The sequence below is a fragment of the Pempheris klunzingeri genome, chromosome 6 (assembly GCF_042242105.1).
Source record: "Pempheris klunzingeri isolate RE-2024b chromosome 6, fPemKlu1.hap1, whole genome shotgun sequence".
NCBI classification, from domain to species: domain Eukaryota; kingdom Metazoa; phylum Chordata; class Actinopteri; order Acropomatiformes; family Pempheridae; genus Pempheris; species Pempheris klunzingeri.
In genome coordinates, this window is record NC_092017.1 from 3,377,632 (window position 1) to 3,402,850 (window position 25,219).

At 42.5% G+C, this 25,219-nt stretch overlaps 1 protein-coding gene across 1 annotated transcript in view; it reads right to left on the minus strand.

Annotated features, from left to right (window-relative positions):
• Nucleotides 1-204: 204 nt before the first annotated feature.
• ptprfa (protein tyrosine phosphatase receptor type Fa) overlaps nucleotides 205-25,219 on the minus strand; it is a 208,441-nt gene continuing 183,426 nt past the window's right edge. Inside the window, exons 22-30 of the mRNA XM_070832882.1 lie at nucleotides 20,631-20,750; nucleotides 19,749-19,903; nucleotides 16,964-17,249; nucleotides 15,490-15,668; nucleotides 5,778-5,904; nucleotides 3,906-4,031; nucleotides 2,565-2,719; nucleotides 1,124-1,259; nucleotides 205-273 (exon numbers count right to left, since the gene is read on the minus strand). Of these exons, the coding sequence (XP_070688983.1) occupies nucleotides 205-273; nucleotides 1,124-1,259; nucleotides 2,565-2,719; nucleotides 3,906-4,031; nucleotides 5,778-5,904; nucleotides 15,490-15,668; nucleotides 16,964-17,249; nucleotides 19,749-19,903; nucleotides 20,631-20,750 (1,353 nt within the window). The remainder of the gene's footprint in view (nucleotides 274-1,123; nucleotides 1,260-2,564; nucleotides 2,720-3,905; nucleotides 4,032-5,777; nucleotides 5,905-15,489; nucleotides 15,669-16,963; nucleotides 17,250-19,748; nucleotides 19,904-20,630; nucleotides 20,751-25,219) is intronic.

Here is a 25,219-nt window from a genome sequence, read left to right on the forward strand (position 1 = left end):
TGGGGTCTGTGGCAGAATCATGGCACCACTCCAGGAGGAGGTTCTTCTGCCCCCTCTCCTCTGTCCTCCCCAGTCTCTGCTGTGGTAACCTCTTCATCAGTCCTCCATGCAGCCTCCCCATCAGGCTGCAGGGACTGATGGATCTCAGTGGATTCGGCTCAGAGGAGACACCAAACTCTTCGGAGGGTGTCTTTCTGGGTGGGGTTATGTTGCATAGTGATCAAAGCTACCCAGATACTCCAGAGCAGCTCGGTAGCACAGTTGGTACTGATCCTAAAGGCAAAAAACAATATTTTGGTCAGTCTAAGTGTATGTGGGAAGCCAGAGGTAAAACAGTAAGAAAAAATGCAGAGAAAAGATATATCAGGGAGGACTTATGTTTAATGCTCTTAGAGCGGTGAGAGTGATTGAAAAGGTTAAGACATGAAACCAAAGCAAAGAGCTGAAATCTGCTAGAAAGCTCTGTAGAGCTAAGGGGAGCTGTGCAGTTAGTGAGGGTTCACCACTACAAATACATATAGCTGTTCTGAGTACTGTCCTGTGTACCATGTGGAGGTATTTACTTCAGTATATACATTTTATGCTACCTCATACTGCTATTCCACCACAGTTTTGCCTGAAACTACATCAACAATAGGAGAAGTGGCTATAATGACTCCACCTTGATCAATTTCAACATTAAAATGCTGCTACAGTAATATTGATAATGCTAATGTGTAGCATTGTACATTTTTCATTAATTCATTCAACATTTGTCTAAATCTCGATGTCTTCATCAACAGTCTTACCAATTAAATGTTAGCTGGAATAATGTCTGTACGCTTGTGTGTTTGCATGTAAGTGTGTGTTGGCACACTGAGCACGAATGCACCATGTTTAAAGAAATGCCTTCTCCAATCCAAGCCAGTAGTCATGATGTCTTGGTATGATTTGCTGCTGTGTTTTTTGAGCTTTGTATATCTGGGTTTTCATGTTTTTGTTTTTCAATCACACATGTTCAGCTTAACATTCTAGAATTTTCAGTTGTATGTTCACCCCCATGCTCTACTCATCTGGACATGCCATTTTCCTTTGTCTCCTTTATGTCCTGCTAGCCATGCAGTCCAGCAGCAGCTGATCATACCTCTGTCTGCACCATGGCCGGCCTCTGAGTTCGGAGCATCTTGACGGTCTGGAAGAGGTCAACCACTCCCTCGTATCTCATCCTCTCCAGGACGATGCTCAGGGTGATGAACACACCACTGCGCCCAACACCGGCACTAGTGGATACATACATTATAAGACGCTCATTAAAAAAAATGTTCATCACCCACATGCACATATACATCTGAAGGCCAAATCAAATCATGGTAGAAAATAGGAACCTGACAAGAACACATGGAACCACCACTTTGATAGTTGCTTCTGTCAGAAATCTAAACTTCAACAAATCTCTAAAGAATCTTGTGGAGCAAGCTCAACTGTGCTCTTGCCCATTTTGTCAAACAAGCTTCTGACTATTCTGTTGGGTTGAAATGAACTCATCTGCAAATCTGCCTGAAAATCCCTTCAGGAAAGCTGCAATGCTGTTTGAATGGGAAGATCTCAAAGCTCAAGGGATTATGGGAATAAGGAAATAGATGTTGAAACCCAACAGGCAGCAGCTCCTCATGTCTCTGCCGGCAGAAGGTAATGAGATCCAATAGAACAGTCTACGCTAAATTCCAACTTTTCTAAACTTTGTGTCAAAGAGGTTTTGATTCATATTTTCATTGTTTGAGGCTGCTTTTGTGCTCTTATGTTGGATTACATTCTGTAATATGGTATTAACAATAAAATATAAAAGACATACAAACATCATAAAACATCATATTTTAAACACCCATTAATACCAACCGACTCCATACACTAATGCAACTGAACAACAACAAGAGAAGAATTTATATTATATTATTTTGTAATTAAGTTTTAAATAGAATCAAATTAGGGAATAGCTTTCTAAATATAAGAGATACATATCTGCAGTAACATTATATCAGTATGTACATGCATTGAAAGAGCTGTCATCAGACAGACACAGTGAGTATTAGGCTGCAAATCAAACAGGTGAACTGTCAGTGTGGGCAGCATGGTGGTGCGGTGGTTAGCACTGTTGCCTCACAGCAAGAAGGTTCCAGGATTGAATCCCGGTTTGAACCTGAGGTCTTTCTGTGTGGAGTTTGCATGTGAGGAGTTTGCATGTTCTCAGGTACTCTGGCTTCCTCCCACAATCCAAAGACCTGTACCTTAGGTTAATTGGTGAGAGTGGCCTGTGATTGACTGGCAACCAGTCCTGGGTGTACCCTGCCCGAAGTCAGCTGGGATTGGCTCCAGCTCCCCCCTCCCTCCAGCGACCCTGACGACTTGTTTATAATAAATAATAATGATAACTCCATCCTGACACACACTACTGACTTCTTGGTCACATCAAACACCTCATTTACGAAACGTATTGGTTTTTTTCCCTATACATCGTTTTTATTTAAATTATTTTTGTTCCCAATGTGTTCCTCACATTTTATTTTCACACACACATACACAGTTACCTGCAGTGCACAGTGATTGGTCCATCTTGTCCAAATTGCTCCTTAGTTTTGTGGACTTGGCCAATGAAGTCGATAAATCCCTCCGCAGTTTTTGGCACTCCTTGCTCTGGCCAGTCAGTGAACTGAAACTGCCTGATGGTCCTTGACTGACCATCCTGATAAACACAGGGGAATGCAGACAGATGCTGGCATTAAGTGACTCACAAATCTACAGCCCACTCCTGCAAGATGGAGTGCTGGGGGCAACACATCACTGAAGAAGGCTTTACTTTCTCTGGTAAACCTAGGCATTAGTACTGTTGTCTTCTACCTCCAGGCCATCTTGTTTTAATTTTCCACACATATATACATACTACACATATATAGTCTCACATAGACTGTACAGCACATAAATACAAATCATGTCCCTCCTGTTCAAGTAAAGTCAAGAGAAAGGTCATTATTCAGTCTATTGACTGTCAGAGTTTCTCTTTTTGAATGTGTTTGTGCACAATTTTACTTGTTGTCAAACCATGAAAAGCAACCATGCGTCTTACCAAGGCACAGCTAAGTAAAATGGGATTGGTGCTTTCAGTACTTTTGTTACATAATGTCCCAAAATGTCCCAAGAATATAGTGTTCCAAAATATTAGCAGCATAGTTGTTTAGTGTTTTGTAATCTGCTCTACCCTCAGGTCTTTCTAAATCAGATCATATTAATGCCCCAGTGTGTACTGTGTACTGTGATTATTGCACATTAAAAAAGTGGTGCAGTCTATGACTTGCTTTGAGCTCTTTCAGCTCAGGGCTCTAGTTCAGGTTTATGGAAGGAGGGACATTGTCTGCCAGTGTGTTTTTGTGCCACCAGTAGGTGTCACCAGAGTCTGAAAGTTCCAGATCCTGTACATAAGATCTTCAAAGCTCAGACCTCTGATATTGACTTGATTTTTGATTTTTTTCCCTTCATGTCCTCTGCTGTTATTGTACACAACAGTGGCAGACTTAAGACTTAAGTCTTTGGCCAAAAGAGACTAAAGGCTGTATTTTCATGTACCAATATTGCAAAGTGGAGCTCCAAATCACATCATAGATGCATAGTAGAAGAGTTTTCGTATAAATTTTGCAGGGAAGCAAACTGTATATCATCAATAGATATAGCAGCCCTGGTCTCAGTCATGGCCAGTCATACCACCTTTAGCAGCACAGACCAAATCCTCCTGCTGAACTCTGCCAGAACATTCTGTTATAAAAATAGCTCCCTACAGGACGTTTATGTCCTTACCATTTAAAATGAGCTGAGCTGAAGCCTTCTACCTACTGCTGCCACACACAGCAACAGCAGAGCTTGGCAGGAGAACCTACCCTGGCGTCTGTGACTTTGAACTCTCTCAGGATATACTGAGGCATGTTGTACTCAGCCATGGGGTCCACAACAAAGTACTGGTAACGTGCAGAGCGCTCTGCAGGCCAGTACTGATGGCACTTTTCCTATAGAATGGAGAGAAGACATGTATCACAGTGTGTGGTGCATGTAATCAGGATTTCTGACTTTTTCAGTTTTGCCTTATCTTTGAAAAATATAAAATAAGATAAGGGAATCCTCAGAGGGGAAATGTGGGTGTTATAGCAGCACAAAGACAGAAACAAGTCCAGATAAATGGATTAAGTTAAGTCTATAAAATGTACAGTCAAAAGTTTGGACACACCTTCTCATTCAATGATTTTTCTTTATGTTTATTATTATTTATGTTGTACATTAATATTGAAGACCTCAAAACTATGAATGAACACATAGAATTATGTAGTTAAAAAAAAAAGTGTCCAGAATATGTTTGTTTTTTTTAGATTATTCACCTTTTGCTGTGATGACGGCTTTTCACACTCTTGGCTTTCTTTCAATCAGCTTCAATACTGTCTCAGTCCAAGTGACACAGTGGTGTGATCAGTAGCAGTGAAGTATAGTATATTTTAAGACTAATGTGATACCACCAGCTATAGTAGTTTATCATAATATTGTATAATATGATTATGTAATTATATTTAGAGTTGTCTGTTTTTAGCATGTTATGCAATACATAGTATAATTAAATTTATATTCAGTATACAGTAGCATATAGTATAACATAATGTATAACAGTATCGTAGTATAGCTTAGAATAAGACATTTAATATAGAATGAGCATATAGTATAATATATAATGTAGAGTATCGTAATGTAAAAAAATACAATAGATGTCATAGCCACTGTGACCAATAAAAAATCCTGATCATTATAAAGCTCACATATTTGATAGGCAAAGCCCCTATTGACCCTCCTGTGCTTCCTGAACCTGTTCATCATTCATGTGAGACACAAACATGTGCATGCTGTGGAAACAAATGGCTCCGTGAGACAATAAGGTCTGCTTATTTATCTAATGACCCTGACAGGAGTGGCGTCAGCGTATAACCGCACCGACACATTTAAATGTACAGAGGAAAACGTCAGATTTATTATCTATATATATTATTTATCTTTTAAGAAGCTGACTTTGAGGCAAGAAAATTATGATGATTGTGAAGAATATAAGAGACTATAATTAGCTATATTTACAAAAGCTATTTTGTACTTTAGATGCTAAAAATAACTTTAACTTTCACATATATTCATGTACTCAGATATTCACGGTAAATTGAAATATTATGTTTGAAAGTATATTAATAATTGCCAAAAGATAACAGGTAATATGATTTAAGTTTACACAAAGTACATGGTAAATGGTAAATGGACATTACTTGTAAGGCACCTGATCAGTCTTTTGGACAACTCATAGCGCTTTAATACTAAATTCACCCATTCACGCACCATTATACACTAATGGCAAGGGCTGCCAGCCTGCTCATCAGTCTGAGGCATTACAATTCAAAGGTGTTTCCATGTTACACAGTAGAATGCAGATTTAACAAACTTTAGATGCATTTCATATCATCTCAAGTCTATCAAGTCAGTCATGTTAAGAAGCATATTCATTATATTTGTATATTTTGTGCCTGTTTTTCTCCTCTAGGAACTATCAACATTTGTACTCTGAATTAGCGCATTCACACAAATTTTGTTTAGTTAAGTGTAGTATATCTAAAATCAGATTTCCTTACCTTTTGGGATGACTTAAGGCTTTCATTTTAGTAAATGTGATATGATATTGATTTACACTCGGACATAGCATGACATAAGAAGTGATTGTGATGTGTTACCCGTCCCATCTCGCGGAGTTTGGTGAGCATGACTACAATGGTGGAGTTGTGTTCCCACAACATTCTCCAGAAGTCCTCTGTGGTCTCAGCTAAGGGACCCTGGGTGGCCATGTATGCTTTCTGCTGCCTGCAAATTGGAACAGAGACAAATCTATGCACAATTTAATTTTACTGTAATAAAAATACAGGTGATGGCCAATTTATTTATTGAATTTTATCTTTATCTAATGAGGCAGTCTTCTCTTTTGAAAGACACACCTGAGAGCAACCAACATTCAAAAACACAAAATGGTCTGTATTTGTACAGCACCTTTCTAGTCATTTTGTCTACTCAAAGCACTTTTATATCACATCCTCATTCACCCATTCACACATCATTCATTCATCCAGGAGGAATCTAAGTTGCAGGAGACTATTCTTCCACACACATTCACACACGGGACCTGCTTCAGGAGCAAGTTGGGGTTCAGTGTCTTGCCCAAGGACACTTCGACATGCTGACTCACAGGAGTCTGGGATCGAACCAGCGATTGAGGGACGAGCCACTCTACCTCTGAGCCACAGCTGCCCAAAAACATACTAACATGATTACATAAAAAGAAAAGTTTTAAAGAAAAAGTTCTAAGAATCATAGGAAACATCTGGTAATAAGGTTTTAAAATCTCCAAGGGGATTCCATGTAAACAGAGCATAGTACCTGAAAGCAGTTCTGTCAGCGTTACTGCATACATGAGGGCGAAACTTATTCAGACACCGGAACTGTAGCTATTGGATTTAAGTGAGATGTGACGGAGTTTGGAACCTTCAACAGTAGAGCTTGATGAATGAGCGACGTGAGATGGATGTTTCTTTTTACTGTGAGGACGTCCATCCAACCTTCTGCTACAGAGAACAGTGATGAGTAAAGGAAGCGGTCCTTTATCATACGGCCTAATGCTTACACCCAACCTGGAAAACACTGAAACCAGTCTTAATTGTTCAATCAATCAATCAATCAATCTTTATCTATATAGCGCCAATTCACAACAGCATTATCTCAAGACGCTTTACATAAAGAGCAAGTCTAGACCAAACTCTTTAATTAGAGAGAGACCCAATGATTAAGGAATTCAAAATTAAGGATTCAAGAATTCCCACATGAGCAAGCATCAGATATTATATTGAGCAACAGTGGCAGGAAGAACTCCCCTTAAACAGGAAGAAACCTCGACGGCTTCTGTCAGGGTCCGCGTTGGGTGGAGGTTGGACAGAGAGAGAGAGAGAGACAACACAAACAGCAACCAACGTACTAACAGTGACTATAGCACTAACAATAGGAGTGTGACTAAAAGATTAGCAGTATGGTATTATTGAAACGCACTAACAGCACTAACAATAGGAGTGTGACTAAAAGATTAGCAGTATGATATTATTGAAAAACATGACGAGTGGCCGACGATCCGCAGCAGTGATTCATGAAGCAGAGAACCACATCAGCAGGACCAGCACCAGGATCCATAGGAACCAGAGAGATGAGAAAGCACAGAAAGGCTCCGGGGAAGATAGCAAGTTAGTGGCAGGCATTAGGCAGACATGAGACATAATGATGGAGAGGAAGAGGAGGATAGAGAATAGAGAGGAGCCCAGTGCACCATAGGAGTCCCACGGAAGTCTAAGCCTATAGCAGCATAACTAGGGGCTGGTCTAAGGCCTGATCCAGCCCTTAACTATATGCTTTGCCAACCTAGAAGTGACAAATGCATGGACTCATTTTTCTGCATCATCTATGGATATGATGGGCCTGATTTTAGCAATATTACGTAGATGGAAAAAGGCAGTTCTAGAACTCTGTTTAATGTGGGTGTTAAAGGATAAATCTTGATCAAATAAGACTCCCAGATTCCTCACATTGGAGCTGGAGGCCAGAGTAATGCCATCCAGAGCAGTTATGTTGGTAGAAAAGGTGTCTCTGAGGTGTCTGGGGCCAAGCAGAACAACTTCAGTTTTATCTGAGTTTAGCAGCAGAAAGTTGCTGCTCATCCAGGACTTTATGTCCTTAAGGCAGACTTGAAGTTTACTCAACTGATTGGGTTCATCTGGCTTTATTGATAAATATAATTGTGTATCATCTGTATAACAGTGGAAATTAATGGAGTGCTTCCTGATAATATTACCCAGAGAAAGCATATATAAGATAAAAAGTATTGGTCCAAGCACTGAGCCTTGTGGAACTCCATGTCTAACCTTAGTGTGGACAGAGGATTCATTGTTAACATGTACAAACTGAAATTGATCTAATAAATAGGACTTAAACCAGATTAATGTGGTTCCTTTTATGCCAATGAAGTGTTCCAGTCTCTGTAACAGGATGTGATGGTCAATGGTGTCAAAAGCAGCACTCAGGTCTAACAAGACCAGTATAGAGAGAAGTCCTCTGTCTGATGCCATGAGGAGGTCGCTTGTAACCTTCACCAGTGCTGTCTCTGTGCTATGGTTCGCTCTAAAACCTGACTGAAAATCCTCAAATACACTATTAGACTTTAGAAAATTACACAGCTGATTAGCTACAACTTTCTCCAGGATCTTGGAGAGATAGGGAAGGTTGGATATAGGTGTTTATTTGGCTAATACACCTGAATCAAGAATGGGCTTTTTCAGGAGAGGTTTAATTACTGCTACTTTGAAGGACTGTGGTACGTAGCCTGTTAGTAAAGACTGATTTGTCATATCCAGTAAGGACGTGTTGCTACCTACTGGACTCCTTAAGTAGTCCAGTAGGAATGGGGTCTAATAGAGTTGTTGCAGTGTACCGACCTCCTGGCCCGTACTCTGAATTCTTAACTGAGTTTTCAGAGTTTTTATCAGATTTAGTCCTTAGTGTGGACAAAGTGATTATAGTAGGTGACTTAAATATTCATGTGGACAATGATAATGATGGTCTCAGCACTGCTTTTGTCTCACTATTGGACTTAATTGGCTTCTCCCAGATTGTAAATGAACCGACGCACTGTTTTAACCACACCTTGACCTTGTTCTGGCTTATGGTGTTGAAATTGAACAGTTAACAATATTTCCACATAACTCTATTCTATCGGACCATTACCTGATAACATTTGATTTCTTGTTACTGGACTATGCACTATATGACAGAAAGGTCCACACTAGATGCTTATCTGATAGTGCTGTTGCCAAATTTAGGGAGGTGATTCCTTCAGTATTTCAGCCAGTGTGTCCCTGTGCTATGGGTGACCGCTATGCTAATCTTAGCCCCTCCCAAATTGATTATCTGGTTGATAGTGCTGCAGGTTCACTGTGAATGACACTAGACTCCATCGCCCCTCTAAAAAAGAAGATAATTAAAGAAAAGAGACAAGCTCCCTAGACACTTGAGCTTAAGCAATATTCACGGAAACTTGAAAGGATATGATGTGCCACCAAATTGGAAGACTCCCGTTTAATCTGGCAAGATAGTCTTAAAACCTATAGAAAGGCCCTCTGTAATGCTAGAGCCACCTACTACTCCTCATTAATAGAAGAAAATAAAAGCAACCCTAGATTTCTGTTCAGCACAATAGCCAGGCTGACAAAGAGCCAGAACTCTATTGATCCTTGTGTTCCCTCAGAGCTCAGTAGCAACGACTTCATGAGCTTTTTTAATGATAAAATTCTAACTATTAGAGACAAAATTCATCACCTCCTACCCTCAACAGGCTCTGACTCAACCTCAAATTTAGGAATCATCAAAACAGCTGTTAGACCTGTTTCTCTCCAATTGATCTTCCTGAATTAACTTCAATAATCTCCTCATCCAAACCGTCAACATGTCTCCTCGACCCCATTCCTACTGGGCTACTTAAGGAAGTCCTGCCCTTAATTAGCACATCCTTACTGGACATGATCAATCAGTCTTTACTAAGAGGCTTCGGACCACAGTCCTTTAAAGTAGCAGTAATTAAACCTCTCCTGAAAAAGCCCACTCTTGATTCAGGTGTATTAGCCAACTATAGACCTATATCCAACCTTCCCTTTCTCTCAAAGATCCTGGAGAAAGTTGTAGCCAACCAGCTGTGTAATTTTCTAAAGTCTAATAGTCTATTTGAGGACTTTCAGTCAGGTTTTAGAGCGAACCATAGCACAGAGACAGCACTGGTGAAGGTTACAAACAACCTCCTTATGGCATCAGACAGGGGACTTCTCTCTGTCCTGGTCTTGTTAGATCTGAGTGCTGCATTTGATACCATTGACCATCACATCTTAATACAGAGACTTGAACACTTCATTGGCATAAATGGAACTGCATTAAGCTGGTTTAAGTCCTATTTATTAGATTGATTTCAGTTTGTACATGTTAACAATGAATCCTCTGTCCACACTAAGGTCAGACATGGAGTTCCACAAGGTTCAGTGCTTGGACCAGTACTTTTTACCTCATATATGCTCCCCCCGGGTAATATTATCAGGAAGCACTCCATTAATTTCCACTGTTATGTAGATGATACATAATTATATTTATCAATAAAGCCTGATGAACCCAATCAGTTGAGTAAACTTCAAGTCTGCCTTAAGAACATAAAGTCCTGGATGAGCAGCAACTTTCTGCTGCTAAACTCAGATAAAACTGAAGTCATTCTGCTCGGCCTTAAACACCTTAGAGACACCTTTTCTACCAACATAACTGCTCTGGATGGCATTACTCTGGCCTCCAGCTCCAATGTGAGGAATCTGGGAGTCTTATTTGATCAAGATTTATCCTTTAACTCCCACATTAAACAGATTTCTAGAACTGCCTTTTTCCATCTACGCAATATTGCTAAAATCAGGCCCATCTTGTCTATAGATGATGCAGAAAAATGAGTCCATGCATTTGTCACTTCTAGGTTGGACTATTGCAACTCGCTATTATCAGGCTGCCCCAATGAGTCGTTAAAGACTCTCCAGCTGGTCCAGAACGCTGCTGCTCGTGAACTAAGAGAAGAGACCATATTTCTCCTGTACTGGCTTCTCTTCATTGGCTTCCAGTAAAATCTAGAATAGAGTTTAAAATCCTTCTCCTTACCTCTTTACTTTAGCGGGCGGCTGTGGCTCAGTGGTAGAGTGGGCCGTCCCTCAATCAGAAGGTCGGGGGCTTGATCCCCAGCTCCTATGGGTCAACATGTCGAAGTGTCCTTGGGCAAGACACTGAACCCCAACTTGCTCCCGAAGCATGGCTTCAGTGTGTGAATGAGTATGAAAGAATAGTCTCCTCCAAATTACATTCCTCCTGTATGAATGATGGGTGAATGAGGATGCCACGTAAAGCGCTTTGAGTAGTTGAAATAACTAGAAAGGCGCTATACAAATACAGACCATTTACCATTTAGCTACAAGGCTCTTAATGGTCAGGCTCCATCATATCTTAAAGAACTCATAATACCCTACTGCGCTCCAGAATGCAGGCCTGCACTGGTGGTTCCTAAAGTCCTCTAAAGTAGTGATGGAGCCAGAGCTTTCAGCTATCAGGCTCCTCTCCTGTGGAATCTCTTCCAGTCTGGATTCAGGGGGCAGACACCCTCTCTACATTTAAGAGTAGACTAAAAACCTTCCTTTTTGATAAGGCATATAGTAAAGGGCTGGCTCAGGCCTTGGACCAGCCCCTAGTTATGCTGCTATATGCTTAGACTGCGGGGGGACTCCTATGGTGCACTGGGCTCCTCTCTATTCTCTTTCCTCCTCTTCCTCTCCATCATTATGTCTCATATCCGCTTATGTCTGCTACTAACTTGCTATCTTCCCCGGAGCCTTTCTGTGCTTTTCTCATCTCTCAGGTTCCTGTGGATCCTGGTCCTGCTGCTGTGGTTCTCTGGTTCCTGTGGATCCTGGTCCTGGTCCTGCTGCTGTGGTTCTCTGGCTTCATGAATCACTGCTGCGGATCGTCGGCCACTCGTCATATTTTTCAATATTACCATATTGCTAATTTATTAGTCACACTCCTATTGTTAGTGCTATAGTCGCTGTTAGTATGTTGGTTGCTGTTTGTGTTGTCCCTCTCTCTCTGTGTGTCTCTCTCTCTCTCTCTGTCCAAACCTCCACCCAACACAGACCCTGACAGAGGCCGCCCACATTGAGCCTGGGTCTGTTCGAGGTTTCTTCCTGTTAAAGGGGAGTTCTTCCTGCCACTGTTTCCTAATATCTGATGCTGCTCATGTGGGGATTCTTGAATCCTTAATGTTGAATTCCTGAATCGTTGGGTCTCTCTCTAATTAAAGAGTTTGGTCTAGACCTGCTCTTTATGGAAAGAGTCTTGAGATAACGCTGTTATGAATTGGTGCTATATAAATAAAGATTGATTGATTGATTTCTGACACACTCTGACACACACTGATACACACTCTGGCACACACTGATACACACTCTGACAAATACAGTGACACACGGATACACACTGACACACACAGACACACACCGACACACACCGATACACACTGACACACACTGACACACACTGACACATACTGACACACACTGATACGCACTGATACACACTGACACATACTGATACACACTCTGACACACTCTGATACACAGTGTGATACACAGGGTTAACTGCTGAAGAGTTGATGGGCAGCATGACAGCACAGAATATCTCCTTAGTCAAGGACAGACATGAAGGCTGAGTGCATAATAACTTCATGGTTGGAAGAGGACAGACATCCTTATGTTGTACAAGTTGTTGTACAATGTTGATTTTTATTTTTTTAGTCAAATGTTGAATATGATTCTTAAATGACAGTCAGCGGTCAAGCCAAATTCCTCAGTATTTGTATGACTCAGTAAGAGTGATATGAGTGTCCTTTAAAGTTTAAATAGCAGGATAGTCAGAATCACTGGTGGAGTTGGAGGTGGAGGTAAAGGTCTGTACTTGTAAAGCACCTTTTCAGTCTTTACGACTACTCACACCACACACTACATTTGGAGGAGATTCTCACTATATTCCAGTACAGTGTCTTCCCAAAGGCACTTTGGCAGGAGATTGAACCACCAACCTTCTGAATGATTGAAGACCCTTTCCATCTCTGAGCCAGTCACCCCATTAGTGAGCTGAATGTTTGCCTTCCTAACCAATGCATAAAATCAAACTGTTTGCCTACTGGTTGAACTGTGTATTTTATGCATACAGAATAAACAGGAGACTCTTTCACGTGCTACTCACTAAAATGCATTACGTGTATTCTTGAGGCCAAACAAACATGCTGAGTGCATTTCCTTCTTCATAAAACATGTGCAAAGCACATTTTTATTTATTTAATTTATCCGGTATGATTTAGGTTGGATGGCATGGTGGTGCAGTGGTTGGCAGTAATATTACAAAATAAAATAAATTAATAGCTTTTAATATTTTTTGGGGGAAATGACATTCCACATTTGCAAAATGAAGCTTTCAGGTGTTGTATACATATTATTTTACACAAGCCCTTAAAATAAATATGATGAGTCAGCTGTTGCTAATGTGTGCACCAATATTTTAATGGCTTTGCTTGAACACAGACCCAATTCAACAGCACTGTTAAAATGACAGATGCCATCACAGCTGCTCAGCCAGGCTCTGGGTGATCCACTGGAGTAGTTACAGGGCCTAGTCACTAGGGGGGAGCGGTGAACCATGCAGAAGGGGTAGAGGGCTTTTGTGCTTGGGTTCAACTATAGCAACTTGGGAAACAGTATCCTACTCAAGTACACTTCAACATGTGGATAAGAGGAGCCAAGGAGTAAGATGGGTTTGGAGTGATTATGAGGTAATGGGCTCCTGGACACGGACGGGCGGCTTTGGCTCAAAGAGTGGGTCGTCCATCAATCAGAAGGTTGGTGGTTGTATCCCCAGCTCCTCTGAGGGAGCATGTCGAAGTGTCTGTGAGCAAGACACTGAACCCCAACTTGCTCCTGAAGCAGCTTCAGTGTGTGAAAGAATAGTCTCCTCCAACTTAGATTCCTCCTGAATGAATGATGTGTGAATGGGTGAATGAGGATGTGATGTAAAAGCGCTTTGAGTAGTCGAAATGACTAGAAAGGTGCCATACACACACACAGACATATAAAAGGCCATTATGTCAAAGCAGCACAAGTCTTTCAGTAACACCTTGCAGGTTAACTGTAATTTGGAGGAACTTCCTACTCCTACTCTACCCGATGTACTTACTGCAGTTGTGTGCACACTGTTTTCCTGTGCAAAGTAAGACTATTAACACCATTCCACATGCACTTACTTTCAGTTTGACCTCCAAATAATGGTTTAGATAACCTGGTTAAACTGATAGAAACAATGGGCGAACCAATAACATACAAGTTGTACCTGATAAATGAACAAAAATAGAAATTTCTTTAAATATTAATCACTTCACAAGTAATTAAAGGAATTAAAGCAAAGAGTCAATTATACTATATTTACAACCATATGCTGGTGTGACCCTGCTGTCTGACATTCTATCTTATATCACCATGGCCAGGCACTGAGGTTAATGACGACATCTGACATATATAGAGGTCACTGGACATCTCCACTAATCGTCATAATTATGATCCTACCCCCCACCGCCCATTTGAATCTACCCTAATCCACACTGTGCACCGTAAAGGTTGAGCTTGGATAGTGTTGAAGCTTCTTGTTTCTCGCTACACACTTAATTACTTCAACAGAAATTAGAGCGGAATTATAGAACAGCCTTGCCTCTTTCTCAGTCCTCCCTTGGGTGGGGGTGCTCCAGGGACTCCATTAGGTGCTGACAGCCAAGAACAAGGCACACGCATCCGTGCTGCAAGTAAAACTGGAAGTCCTAACTTAGCCCATGCCTTAGAGTGCTAGTACACTAGAATTATTAGTGTTCACATGTTAAACATGATTTTCCAGGATGGAAGGAGACATTCATTAAAATGGATGGTCATAGAAAAATACATTAGTTTGAAAATTCTATTGAGGCACATGAAAAAATGAGAAATTCATGTCCATGGACTATGGAATCTTCTTCCAGTTTGGGTTTGGGGGGCAGACACCCTCTCTACTTTTAAGAATAGGCTAAAAACCTTCCTTTTTGATAAAGCTCATAGTTTAGGGCTGGCTCAGGCCTTGGACCAGCCCCTAATTATGCTGCTTTAGGCTTAGACTGCCGGGGGACCCCCCATTATGTATTGGGCTCCTCTCTCCCCAGACAGACCCCGGACAGGCAGTCACTCCCCCTTTCCCACCAAGTTAATGTCAGCTTTTACAAAGGCAAAGCAATAGACAGCATCCTGATTGAAACCACCAGATCATTGGTGCCCATCTACTGAGAATCATATCAGTGAAGTGAGGAAGATAGATAGATAGATAGATAGACAGACAGACATAATTGTATCCCTTTGTACAAAGTGGAAAAAGTCTTGTGGTCACAGACAAGGGGCAGCGTCGTAGATATTTTGGAGTAATCAGTTCATTTCTGGCATGTCACCTATCCCAAACAGGCTATCCATTTATGAGATGGAAAACAGGAGAGAATAAACAGGTGTGTCAATAAGACCAACTTAGTTTGATAAGTATAAGTGAGTATAATTTACTGCTGCCAGTCACAGGGTCCACCTCTATGCTCATTAGAGGAGCAGCTGCTGAACAGATCCTGATTTGAAATAGTTCTACCATCCCTATGACATCTTTTTGTAGAATACCTTATTGTTTTCCTTTTCCTGCGTTCCACATTCTGGAGTGAAATGACTTCTGCAGACTCACCTGTATCCATCAATAAAGCTGGCGTTGATGTAGTCAGAACCCTCCACCCCTCTGATTGGCTGCAGGCAAACTCGGGTGGACTCAAAAGGCATGATGTTCACCAGGCGATTCTTGAATTTGTTACACGGCAGGTTGGCACTGATGAATCTTGAGGTATGTGCTTTAGAATTGGCCAGTTTCTGCAGAGACAGAAAGAAGGACATGCCAATCTCTGATGCGTCTCAGACACCTGATCCTCAGCCCAGATGTGAATACCTAACCATAAACGCATACTGACTTCACTGAAAAGAAACAAGTAACTCACACACATTTGGTCGATATCTTAATGACACAGAGTACTGACAACCAGTTCCACTCCTCATTGGTCTCCATAAAAACACCTAAAGCAAAATGCTGCTGCTCTTGTTCAATTCCTAACAAGAAAAGATAGAGAGTTACTGTATTCATCCCCTTGGGGAAATTCAGGTATCCAGTTGGGGGGAGAGGAGATAGAGAGTGGGTGGTCACCAGCCACTGCCCTAGACTGTGCTATGGGGACAACGGATCTTCTGTACCACCCAGTCCTTAGCTGCAGCAAGAGGAGTTGTCCACTGCAGCTGCTCCTCTGTCCTGCCAGGACAGGCTCCAATCCAGACTTCTACCTAGCACTGAGCCAGCCTTTTCAACAAGCTTATCCAGCCACATGGTGTTCTCAGATGTCATGTTACCTCCCAAGCAGACTGCAGCATAAAGTACACTTGCCATCACTGACTGGTAGAACATTTCATAACATTTCACTGCAGACATCAAATGACCTGAACCTCCTGAGGAAATGTAGCTGGCTCTCTCCCTTTCTGAAGAGGGCATTTGTATTCAGGAACCAGTCTGGACAGTTTGTTGTCCAGGTGCACATGTAGGTATTTGTAGGATTGCACCACCTCAATGTCTTTTGCTCGAATGTTGGACTGTTTGAAGTGGGGGCTTAGAACTTCAAAAGTCCATGACCATCTCCTTGGTCTTGGAGATGTTCAATAGGAGGCCATTCTTCTCACTCCAGTCACTAAAGGCTTTCACCAGGTCCGTTCTTCCCTTCCTGTCCCTTCCTCACACACGCTTCAATAGCAGTGTCGTCAGAGTATTTCTGGATGTGGCAGGACTCAGAGTAATATTTAAAAGTCCAATATGTACAGGGTAAACAGGAAAGGAGACAGAACAGTCCTCTGTGTAGCCCCTGTGCTGGTCACCACCATCTTAGGGACACATTTCCTCAACCTGACGTAGTGTGGCCATCCTGTCAGGTAATAAGTGATCCAGGAAGTGAAGGAGGGATCCACTCTCAGCTTGTCTCTAAGCGTGGAAGGTTGAATGTTGTTGAAAGCACTCAAAGTTGCATCACAAACACAGCAGAGCCAGTTATGTGATTGGAGTGCCGCTTTAAATAGAATATCAAGCTGCATAAAGTCAACATGCACTCCAACTAAAAAAAGGCACCTACCTTAAACTCCAGTTCCATGGCAGTGACAGTGTTTCCAGGAGGGATCTGAGTGAGCTTCTGGATGTGAGCATACAGGTTTCGGGCAGGAACCTCTGTGTTGCCACATGTTGCAGCTTCTAGCATGGCCTCATGGATGAAAATGTACTGATCCTCTGTCTGCACCATGTAGTTTCTCTGAGCTCGCATACACGTTACATGACCATAAATGTCCACCGACTTTTCGTGTTTCATCCTCTCCAGCATGGCTTCGATCACAATGAAGCAGCCTGTCCGGCCTACACCAGCACTGACAGAACACAAACAGAAACCACTGTTCATTGTTTTTAGGATCCCCCCTGAGATCTGTTGCTGCCTTGCAGCAACTACTCTTTCCAAGGTCAATATTCAAATAAAATGCATACAGTCAACAATGCTGACAGTATGTATTTTATTATTAACTTCCAACATTAACATTGTACCCAACAATATAATTATATTACATTTATGAAAGGCTGTGAACATTTTATTTCAAATGTGTAAAATCTGTTTAGCAATGTCTCTTCTATTCAAACAACAGCTGTGTTTTAAAAGTCTGCTTGGCTGTGGAGACTGGGGAGAGGTCACTGTGGCTGAATCTCTCCAGCCTGCCTGACCAGGATAAGCAGATCATAATGGACTCCCCATTTGACCTGTCAGCTAAGGGATTATTTGGGGAGGCTGTTACCTGTATGCAACAGGCTAGCGACCTGAGGAAGAAGCAGGGGGAAGCCTTTGATCTCTGCCTTCCACGCAAGACTCTCGCCCACCACCGCTAACCCGCCCGGGTTTCGCAGCCGTGGCAGTGAGGGGGCACAGCGGGAGTCTTAAAGGTCCAAGCTTTCGGTCTCCGGAGTAGCCACAACCTCACCAGCATGGCGCTCAGGGCCAAAGGCATTGAGGTAAAAAGTCTTTCGCCGCCACCGCTGCTACTCCCACCGCCACATCGAACTGCTCCTCTCGCCCGCTTGACGGGAAGACGAGGTGCTCGATGCTTATTTTCATATGCATATGTCTGGTGCACAGGAAATTTCTCTAGTTTGCTTTCCAGGGAGTAGCCTAAGAATATCAAACTCTGCATTTCGATCAGTCTCTCGCCCCGAGGGTTTTCAGCAAGTGTGTAGAGGCATCTCTGAACCCTATGTGGGCCTGGGGTCTCAGAGTGTTGGCATATTTGAGCAATTTTCTGCTGTGCGCTCCCAACAGGGAGGAAGCACAGAGGGATACTGTTGAGCAGCCTGTCTGGCTTGGGTTTCAGTGTCAATCACACGAAAGCGTTTTATTTCCCACTCAGACTATAGTGTTTCTGGGCCTCAAAATAAATTCTGTTTCTTTTCAGGCTTTTCTGTCAAAAGACAGGGTGGAGAAATTTCGCCAGCAGGATGGGGAGTGGTGTTAGAGGGGAGGTCCGCGAACGGAACCTGGCCCCAGAGGCTCGCAATTTTCCTGGCTTTCAAGCATTTTCTGCCTCTCCTGGAGAATTGTCATGTTTTGGTCAGATCTGACAATACGACAGCGGTGGCTTATATAAACCATCATGGTGGTACACGCTCTATAACACTCCACAAACTAGCCCAGAGGCTAATATTGTGGAGCAGCAAGCACCTGCTGTCATTAAGCGCAATGCACATCCCTGGTGTTTTAAACAGCGGGGCGGATTTGCTCTCCAGAGAGAATCCTGTGTATGGTGAATGGAGGCCAGGGGGTTCACCTGGTGTGGGAGAGATTCGGCCGAGCGTCTGTAGATCTCTTTGCATTTTACGAAAATGGCGCACTGCGCACTGGCGCATCCATGGCCGAACATGCTGCTTTACGCATTTCCCCCACTCAGCCTCATTACTCCGGTACTAATCAGACAGAAAGAGCAGTGGCTATCGTTAATTCTGATAGCCCCTTATTGGCCCAGCAGTCCATGGATGACAGAGCCAGTGTGGCTCCTTCACTGCCAGCCATGGTCGCTGCCATTATGCAGGGACTTGGTTTCACAGGCGCGTGGTCAGATACTTCACCCGCACCCTGAAAGACCAGCTCCTTGGGCTTGGCACATGAGAGGGTGAATTTGAATGAGTCGGGTCTCCCGTTACGGGTGATTGACACTATTCAGAGCGCGAGGGCGCCGTCTACGCGTTCACTGTATGATGGAAAATGGTGCGTATTTGAGAAATTTCTTTTCAGAGTCCTGTTCGGGAAGTGTTGTGCTTCCTGCAGGATTTATTAGACAATGGCAAGGCTTTCTCCACCATTAAAGTTTATTTGGCTGCTATATCAGCCTGTCATTTGGGTTTTGGGAATGTGCCTGTTGGACAGCATTCGCTAATACCATATATATATGGTATATGAAGGGAGCCAGACGACTCTAGGTTGTCTTTTGATGTGACAGTGCCATCACTGGCTCATTCAGTACTGAGCGTGGACTCACGACGATTGTGTGCTAAGCCCAAGGGGTGGATGTGTGGGTTAGTCTGGGTCAAGGAGTTATGGGCTTCGGAGCATGCAATCCGGGAGGTTACCATTGTAACCTTAAGTTCTCTTTCAAACCTCACTCGGTATCTCACAGTAGTGCATGTGTATAGAACGTGGAAGAAACTACGCTTGAGAATGCAGAGTAGGGCACCAGGGGCACTTATAAAGGGGGCTAAGGGGCCCAGTGCAGTGCGAGATGATTGGTCTGTCTCCCACCAGACGTGGTGACATTGGAGCTTCTGTGATTGTTCACACCAGAAGGTACTTCCCACAGTGAGATACCGAGTGAGGTTCTCAGAGAGTTTACCTGCAGTGGACCACCATAGGTCCAGTGTCTGGAGGATTACAGGCCTTGACTCTGCGTAAGAAGGCCAGTGTTGGGGTGGGATACTCAGGCACTCCATGGTCAGGCCAGGCCATAAACTGGAACTGTCGAACTTCTCGCTTTTCACTCGAGCCATTCTGTTAGAGCACAAATACACACGTTTACACTCATTTTGCCACTTATAAAGATGTGATTTAACAAACTGAAAGTCCATAATTTGATTATGTTGCCATAAATTAAAACACACATTAACAAATGCATTATGAGCAGCACTCACAGGCAAGCAAAGCAGAGGCATAGCAAACACAGAAATTTCATGTTAGCGAGACTTTTTTTGTTCTCTCACAGGATGCATCAGTGATTACGGTTGTGAGTGCGAGGGACTCTTGCAACTGCTTCCTGCAGCAAATCCACTAATACATTTTTATCTAATAGGAAAATAGTTTTCATTGAATAATTTGCTTTGCGAAGAATCTCCTCAAGAACTTAATGACTGTCTTTTTTATGGTGTTTCCTGGTTTATGAAACTGATTTTGTGTCTCTTTCTCTGCAAGTTTCACCTTGTGCTGCTACGTTAATTTCAGACTTACAGTGAGTCCACAGTATTATGAAAATGTTACAGGCTGAGCTGTAAGATCAGCATCCTGACTTTTAGGGGAAAGTGAGTAGGGTGCTGATTCAGACATGTGATTGGCATGTTAAATTGTCATCACATTTATGAAACAAGGTGCAAGTTAAAGTGGCTTTAATGCTCTTTCAGAACAAACCACCAAAGCCTTCTGCTGTCCATGAGATCCGACTTGATTAGTTGCCAAACATACTCATACATACTACATATACAAAGTATACATATAATGCTCTTACCTTATAGAGGGCAAATGTGCGTACATTGTACGTGGCCAGCTCCACAGTGTCCAGCATGGTCACCTGAATCGTGCCATATGTCTCTGTGCCTCGACTAGGCCAATACTGGTCACACTTTATCTGCACAGAGACACACCAGTGTTTTTTTTTCACAAACAGTAGGGCTATTGTTGAAGTTATAGGGACAGGGACAGGAGAAAAGAATTGATTGGTGAAAGGGATTAGGACAACTTTTATTACTGTCCTTAACATTTACATTTTGTGGCCTCCTGGTGGTGATGTTGGTCAGGTCCACTTTGGTCTTTGGTCCAGGGCAAAATATGCTGACAGCTACTCATCAGTTTGACATATTGCTGTGGACTTTCATGATCCCCAGTGACTGCTGCTCACCTTTTGGCTAATACAGTCCTTGGGCCTAAGTCTCAGCTGGACAAGAAATCTCAGATTGCCAACAAATTGACTAAACATACTCATGGTCTCCACAGGGTGAAACACTCCTCCAACACTTTGAGACCCCATGATCTTTTCTTTCATGTTACCATCACCACAGCTTCATAAAGGCAAGATCAGCATATTTCTCAAAATCATAATATCCACTAATAACCATTATCCCAAAGTTTTATTTTAATCCAGTCAGTTCTATTCTCAACAGACAAGTCAAGTCAAGAGAGCACCCTGTCTCAAATTTCACCAGTTCCACAACATGTATCCGCCTTCAGAAATAACCTAGCTTCCTTCACCCAGTTCCAGTTCTAGACTACAATCATCCAATGCTGGGTTAATCAGTTTCTCAGATGAAATCCTCCACTTATGCCTAGACACTATCCCAACTAAGTTTTAAAAGAGGTATTCCTTTCCATTGGCCCCACTATTGACAATTAACAGCTCTCTGACACAGTTATCAAATTGCCACTGACAAAAATTCCATTTTGAGATTCTCCATATACAGACCTATTTTTGATTATTATTTTTATCTGAGAGTGAGTGCTGGAGAAAGTCAATTTAATTCAATGGATCTCTTTTATGAATGATAATATCTTTCATAGTTTTCAGTTTGGTTTTAGAGATCACTGCAGCACAGAGACAGCCCTTGTGATGGTCTTCAACAACCTTTTTAGAGAAGATAGAGGTGACTGCTTTGTCCCAGTGCTTTTACATTTAATATCAGTGATCACACTGTCCTCCTGCACCATCCTGACACCTGTGTGTGCTTTAGCACACTGAAAAGCCAGTGGAGGGATTTAAGAACCGGTGTGATGTGCTCTACCTTCTTAGTGTTAGTGAAGACTCTGGCCGCTGCATTCTGAACAAGCTGCAGTTGTCTAATTGATTTTTTATTAAGACCTGTGAAGACACGATTGCAATAGTCCAGTCTGCTGAAGATAAATGTATAATACGTTTTTCTGTATGGTGGTAGTAGGCTGATTTGATGATTGTTTTTATGTGGGAATTGAAATTTAGGTCTGAGTCCATTATAACACCAAGATTTGCAAAAACAATGTCGGACTCCATAGTTTTCTCCGGTCCCCTGCCCAATCTGACCAGTGACAACATGTATAGCCGCATGTCATCATTTGACCGTTGGCTGTCGAGGTGGTGCCCAGCAAACAATGTGGGTTTCATGGACAATTGGCAGTCTTACTGGGGAAGACCTGTTCTGTTCGGAGACGGCATCCATCCCACTTTGGAAGGAGCTGCGCTCTTATCTGGAAATTTGGGTTTGAGTTTATTAGTCCAAAAACTTGACAATCCAGAGTTGAGACCAGGAGGCAGAGCTGCAGTCCTGCAAGTCACCCACCCAACATTCTATAGAGACTGTGTCTGTCCCCCGACCATTCAAATAATTTAAATCTATTAAGTCTATTAAATCTATTAAGACTTGCACAGCTGGCACAGCTGACCAGGGAGGAGGTCAGCTGTACAAGGAGGCCAGTACGAGGGCTAAAATTGTGTGATGTTAAACATAGGTTAGCAACCAGTTGCGGAGGGTAGTCTTTGCTGCTGGCCGGGAGTCTTATGGCTCAGGCACTTACACCCAGGGGCTTCAGTCTCGAACCCACAGCGTTGATCTGAATTTAGCAAGGGTGACACGGAGAGGAAATCAAGTCAGCGAAACTTACCAACTCGGGCCCAACAAGTGGACCCGCTGTGGAAATTGGACTTTGGTTGGTTGTTTCTTGATTGCCAGTATCGTTAGTTGGTCAGCTCCAGTGCTAAAAACAAGCTGCTAGCTAGCAGCATGTTATTTCCTAAATGGTTCCCAAGTATTAACCACTATGCTCTATAACACTGAGCAGTTTAAGGATGTTAATTGGCAAGTGGCAGTCAACTGTAATGTATTAAAGTAATAGTGGCCAATTTCACTCGTTTGCCTAGTATAGAAGTTAGCTATTTACAGTCTGTATTTAAGAGATCAGTTGGCTTGTAGGAGGTCCGATCTATGGGATTGTTATGTTCTTTAGATATCACCAAACTCGTTCCAAACTGATGCCAAGATGGGGCTTGCTCTACTCCCATGCTTGTAGTTTAGTTTTGTTTTAAGTATGTTACATTTGTTAAGATCTTTTCTGTCGGACAGCCAATGAGTTCTTGGCTAGCTTCCTTAAGCTTGTGTAGATTTTCAGTGGACGTATGTTCTTTATGTTACCAGGCATAAAAAAAGCAGTCAATCCTGGAGTATATGGAGTGAGGGTGGAAGTAAAATGTATAGTCTCTATCTCCTATACTTACATGTCTTCTATACAGACATCAATAAAACCAAATTCTTCACAACTATTTTTCTATGAGTTCTACTCATTATTGTTAGATGGATATTTGAAATTGGGCTTTCATCAGTTAAACTCTGCTCAAGCTAGTAGTGTAAGTTTTCACACATAGGTGCTAATTCACCCCTGGACCCAGCTTTACAGCCACAATTGGCCAATGAGGGACACATGACCCTACAACCCCAGCACACAAAACCAGATCTTCCCCACTGATCTTCCTCTCTGGACCTCTGAGGGCCAACTGAGCTAAGCTCAGTGCTCTCTCTCAAACTCTCTTAAACCTTTAGCTCTGGACCCATGAGGGTCTAAACTCTCTTTTCCGATCTCTGTCCTGGATGGAGGAGAGATCACCTCTCTCTGATCCTGGCTCTGGACCTCTGAGAGCCCCAGCCTCAGTGTGGTCTGTACCAGACCAGGCCACCTTTTTCATGGCACAAAGTCCTGCCTGAACCAAGCTTATCAGTGCCAGCAGGTATGACCCAAAGTCTGCCAGCTGATCTTCAGAGCAAGAGGAGCACACCAGCAAGTTAGCACAGAGCTGCTAACTAGCAAGGAACAAAGGAATGACCGGATTCCTCCTGCCTGCAACCAGGACAGCAAGGACAAAGAACCGCAACCTTCTTCCAGCCTGACTCGTCAACAGGCTGAGAAGCGGCACGCTCAAGGACATTTCTTCTCCCCTTTTAAGGACTGGTAACAAACTCTAACTGGGCATATATAGCATAGCATAACTATATACATGGCTAAGCAATGGTTTAACCTTGTAACCATGACCTGTCAGTCATCCGTAAACTTAAAGGACTTCATGTTACTCCTCATCTTGCTCCTGCTCCTCCTCCTGCTACTCTATCAAAGCATCATTCAGCCAGTTTTACTGTATTGTTCCACCTGTTTCTTCACCATGCTCACTACCAAAAACCGGACCAAACTTACAAGGGTAATCAACACTGCTGCTAAAATAATAGGTCTTCCCACACCCAATCTCACTGAACTCAATAACCACTGAGCCATAACACGCATTGCAAACTCAATAGAACGGGCAGGCTACATCATTAGCATCTGCCTGCCTAAAACATTTTATAAAAAGGCATTTATGAATTTTCAATAAGTAGCTGGGTTATCTTCCTACTCTTATTGTTGTTATGCCCAGTGTAGGGGTTCTGGCACACAACACGAAAGGCCCTCATCTTCCCCAAGACCCAAATGGCCACAGACACAAACATATTCAAAGTAAAAGGATATGGTTTATTTACAATAAAGCGAATAATATGAAAACCAGAACTGATGTGACTTCAGGGTGGATCAAGGCCAAAATAACAAATAACACAATCCTAGCTAGAAATCAACTAAATCTAACCTAACCAGGAAAACAAAGGACAAACACTTGGCTTCCTAAACTTAACCAAAAATAGCAGCCCACCCCTCATCCAACAGAAACTCACATAAATCGCTGCTTAACAAAATAATGATGTGGCCGGTTGGGAGATGAGGAGGGTGAGTGACGAGAGAGACCGGTCTATCGCCACCTTGGCTGGTTATATAGCATATATATATAGTTATTTCGATAATGCTATAATGTAGCTGGTGCTTATTGAACTTTTTAGAAAACTAACAAATAGGATGGTCAATAGCCTGCTCATCTTCCTGTAAAACAGTCCTTCTCAAATAGTGGGGCGTGTGACCCCGGGGAACATGTTTTTTTTTGCTGGACTAGAATAAAGTGTACATCCTCTATAGTAGGTGGCAGTGACGCTCTCATTATCAGAGTGTGCGCAGGGAGTATTAGCTCTATGTGTAGAGTTTTGTTGTTGAGCATGCGTACAC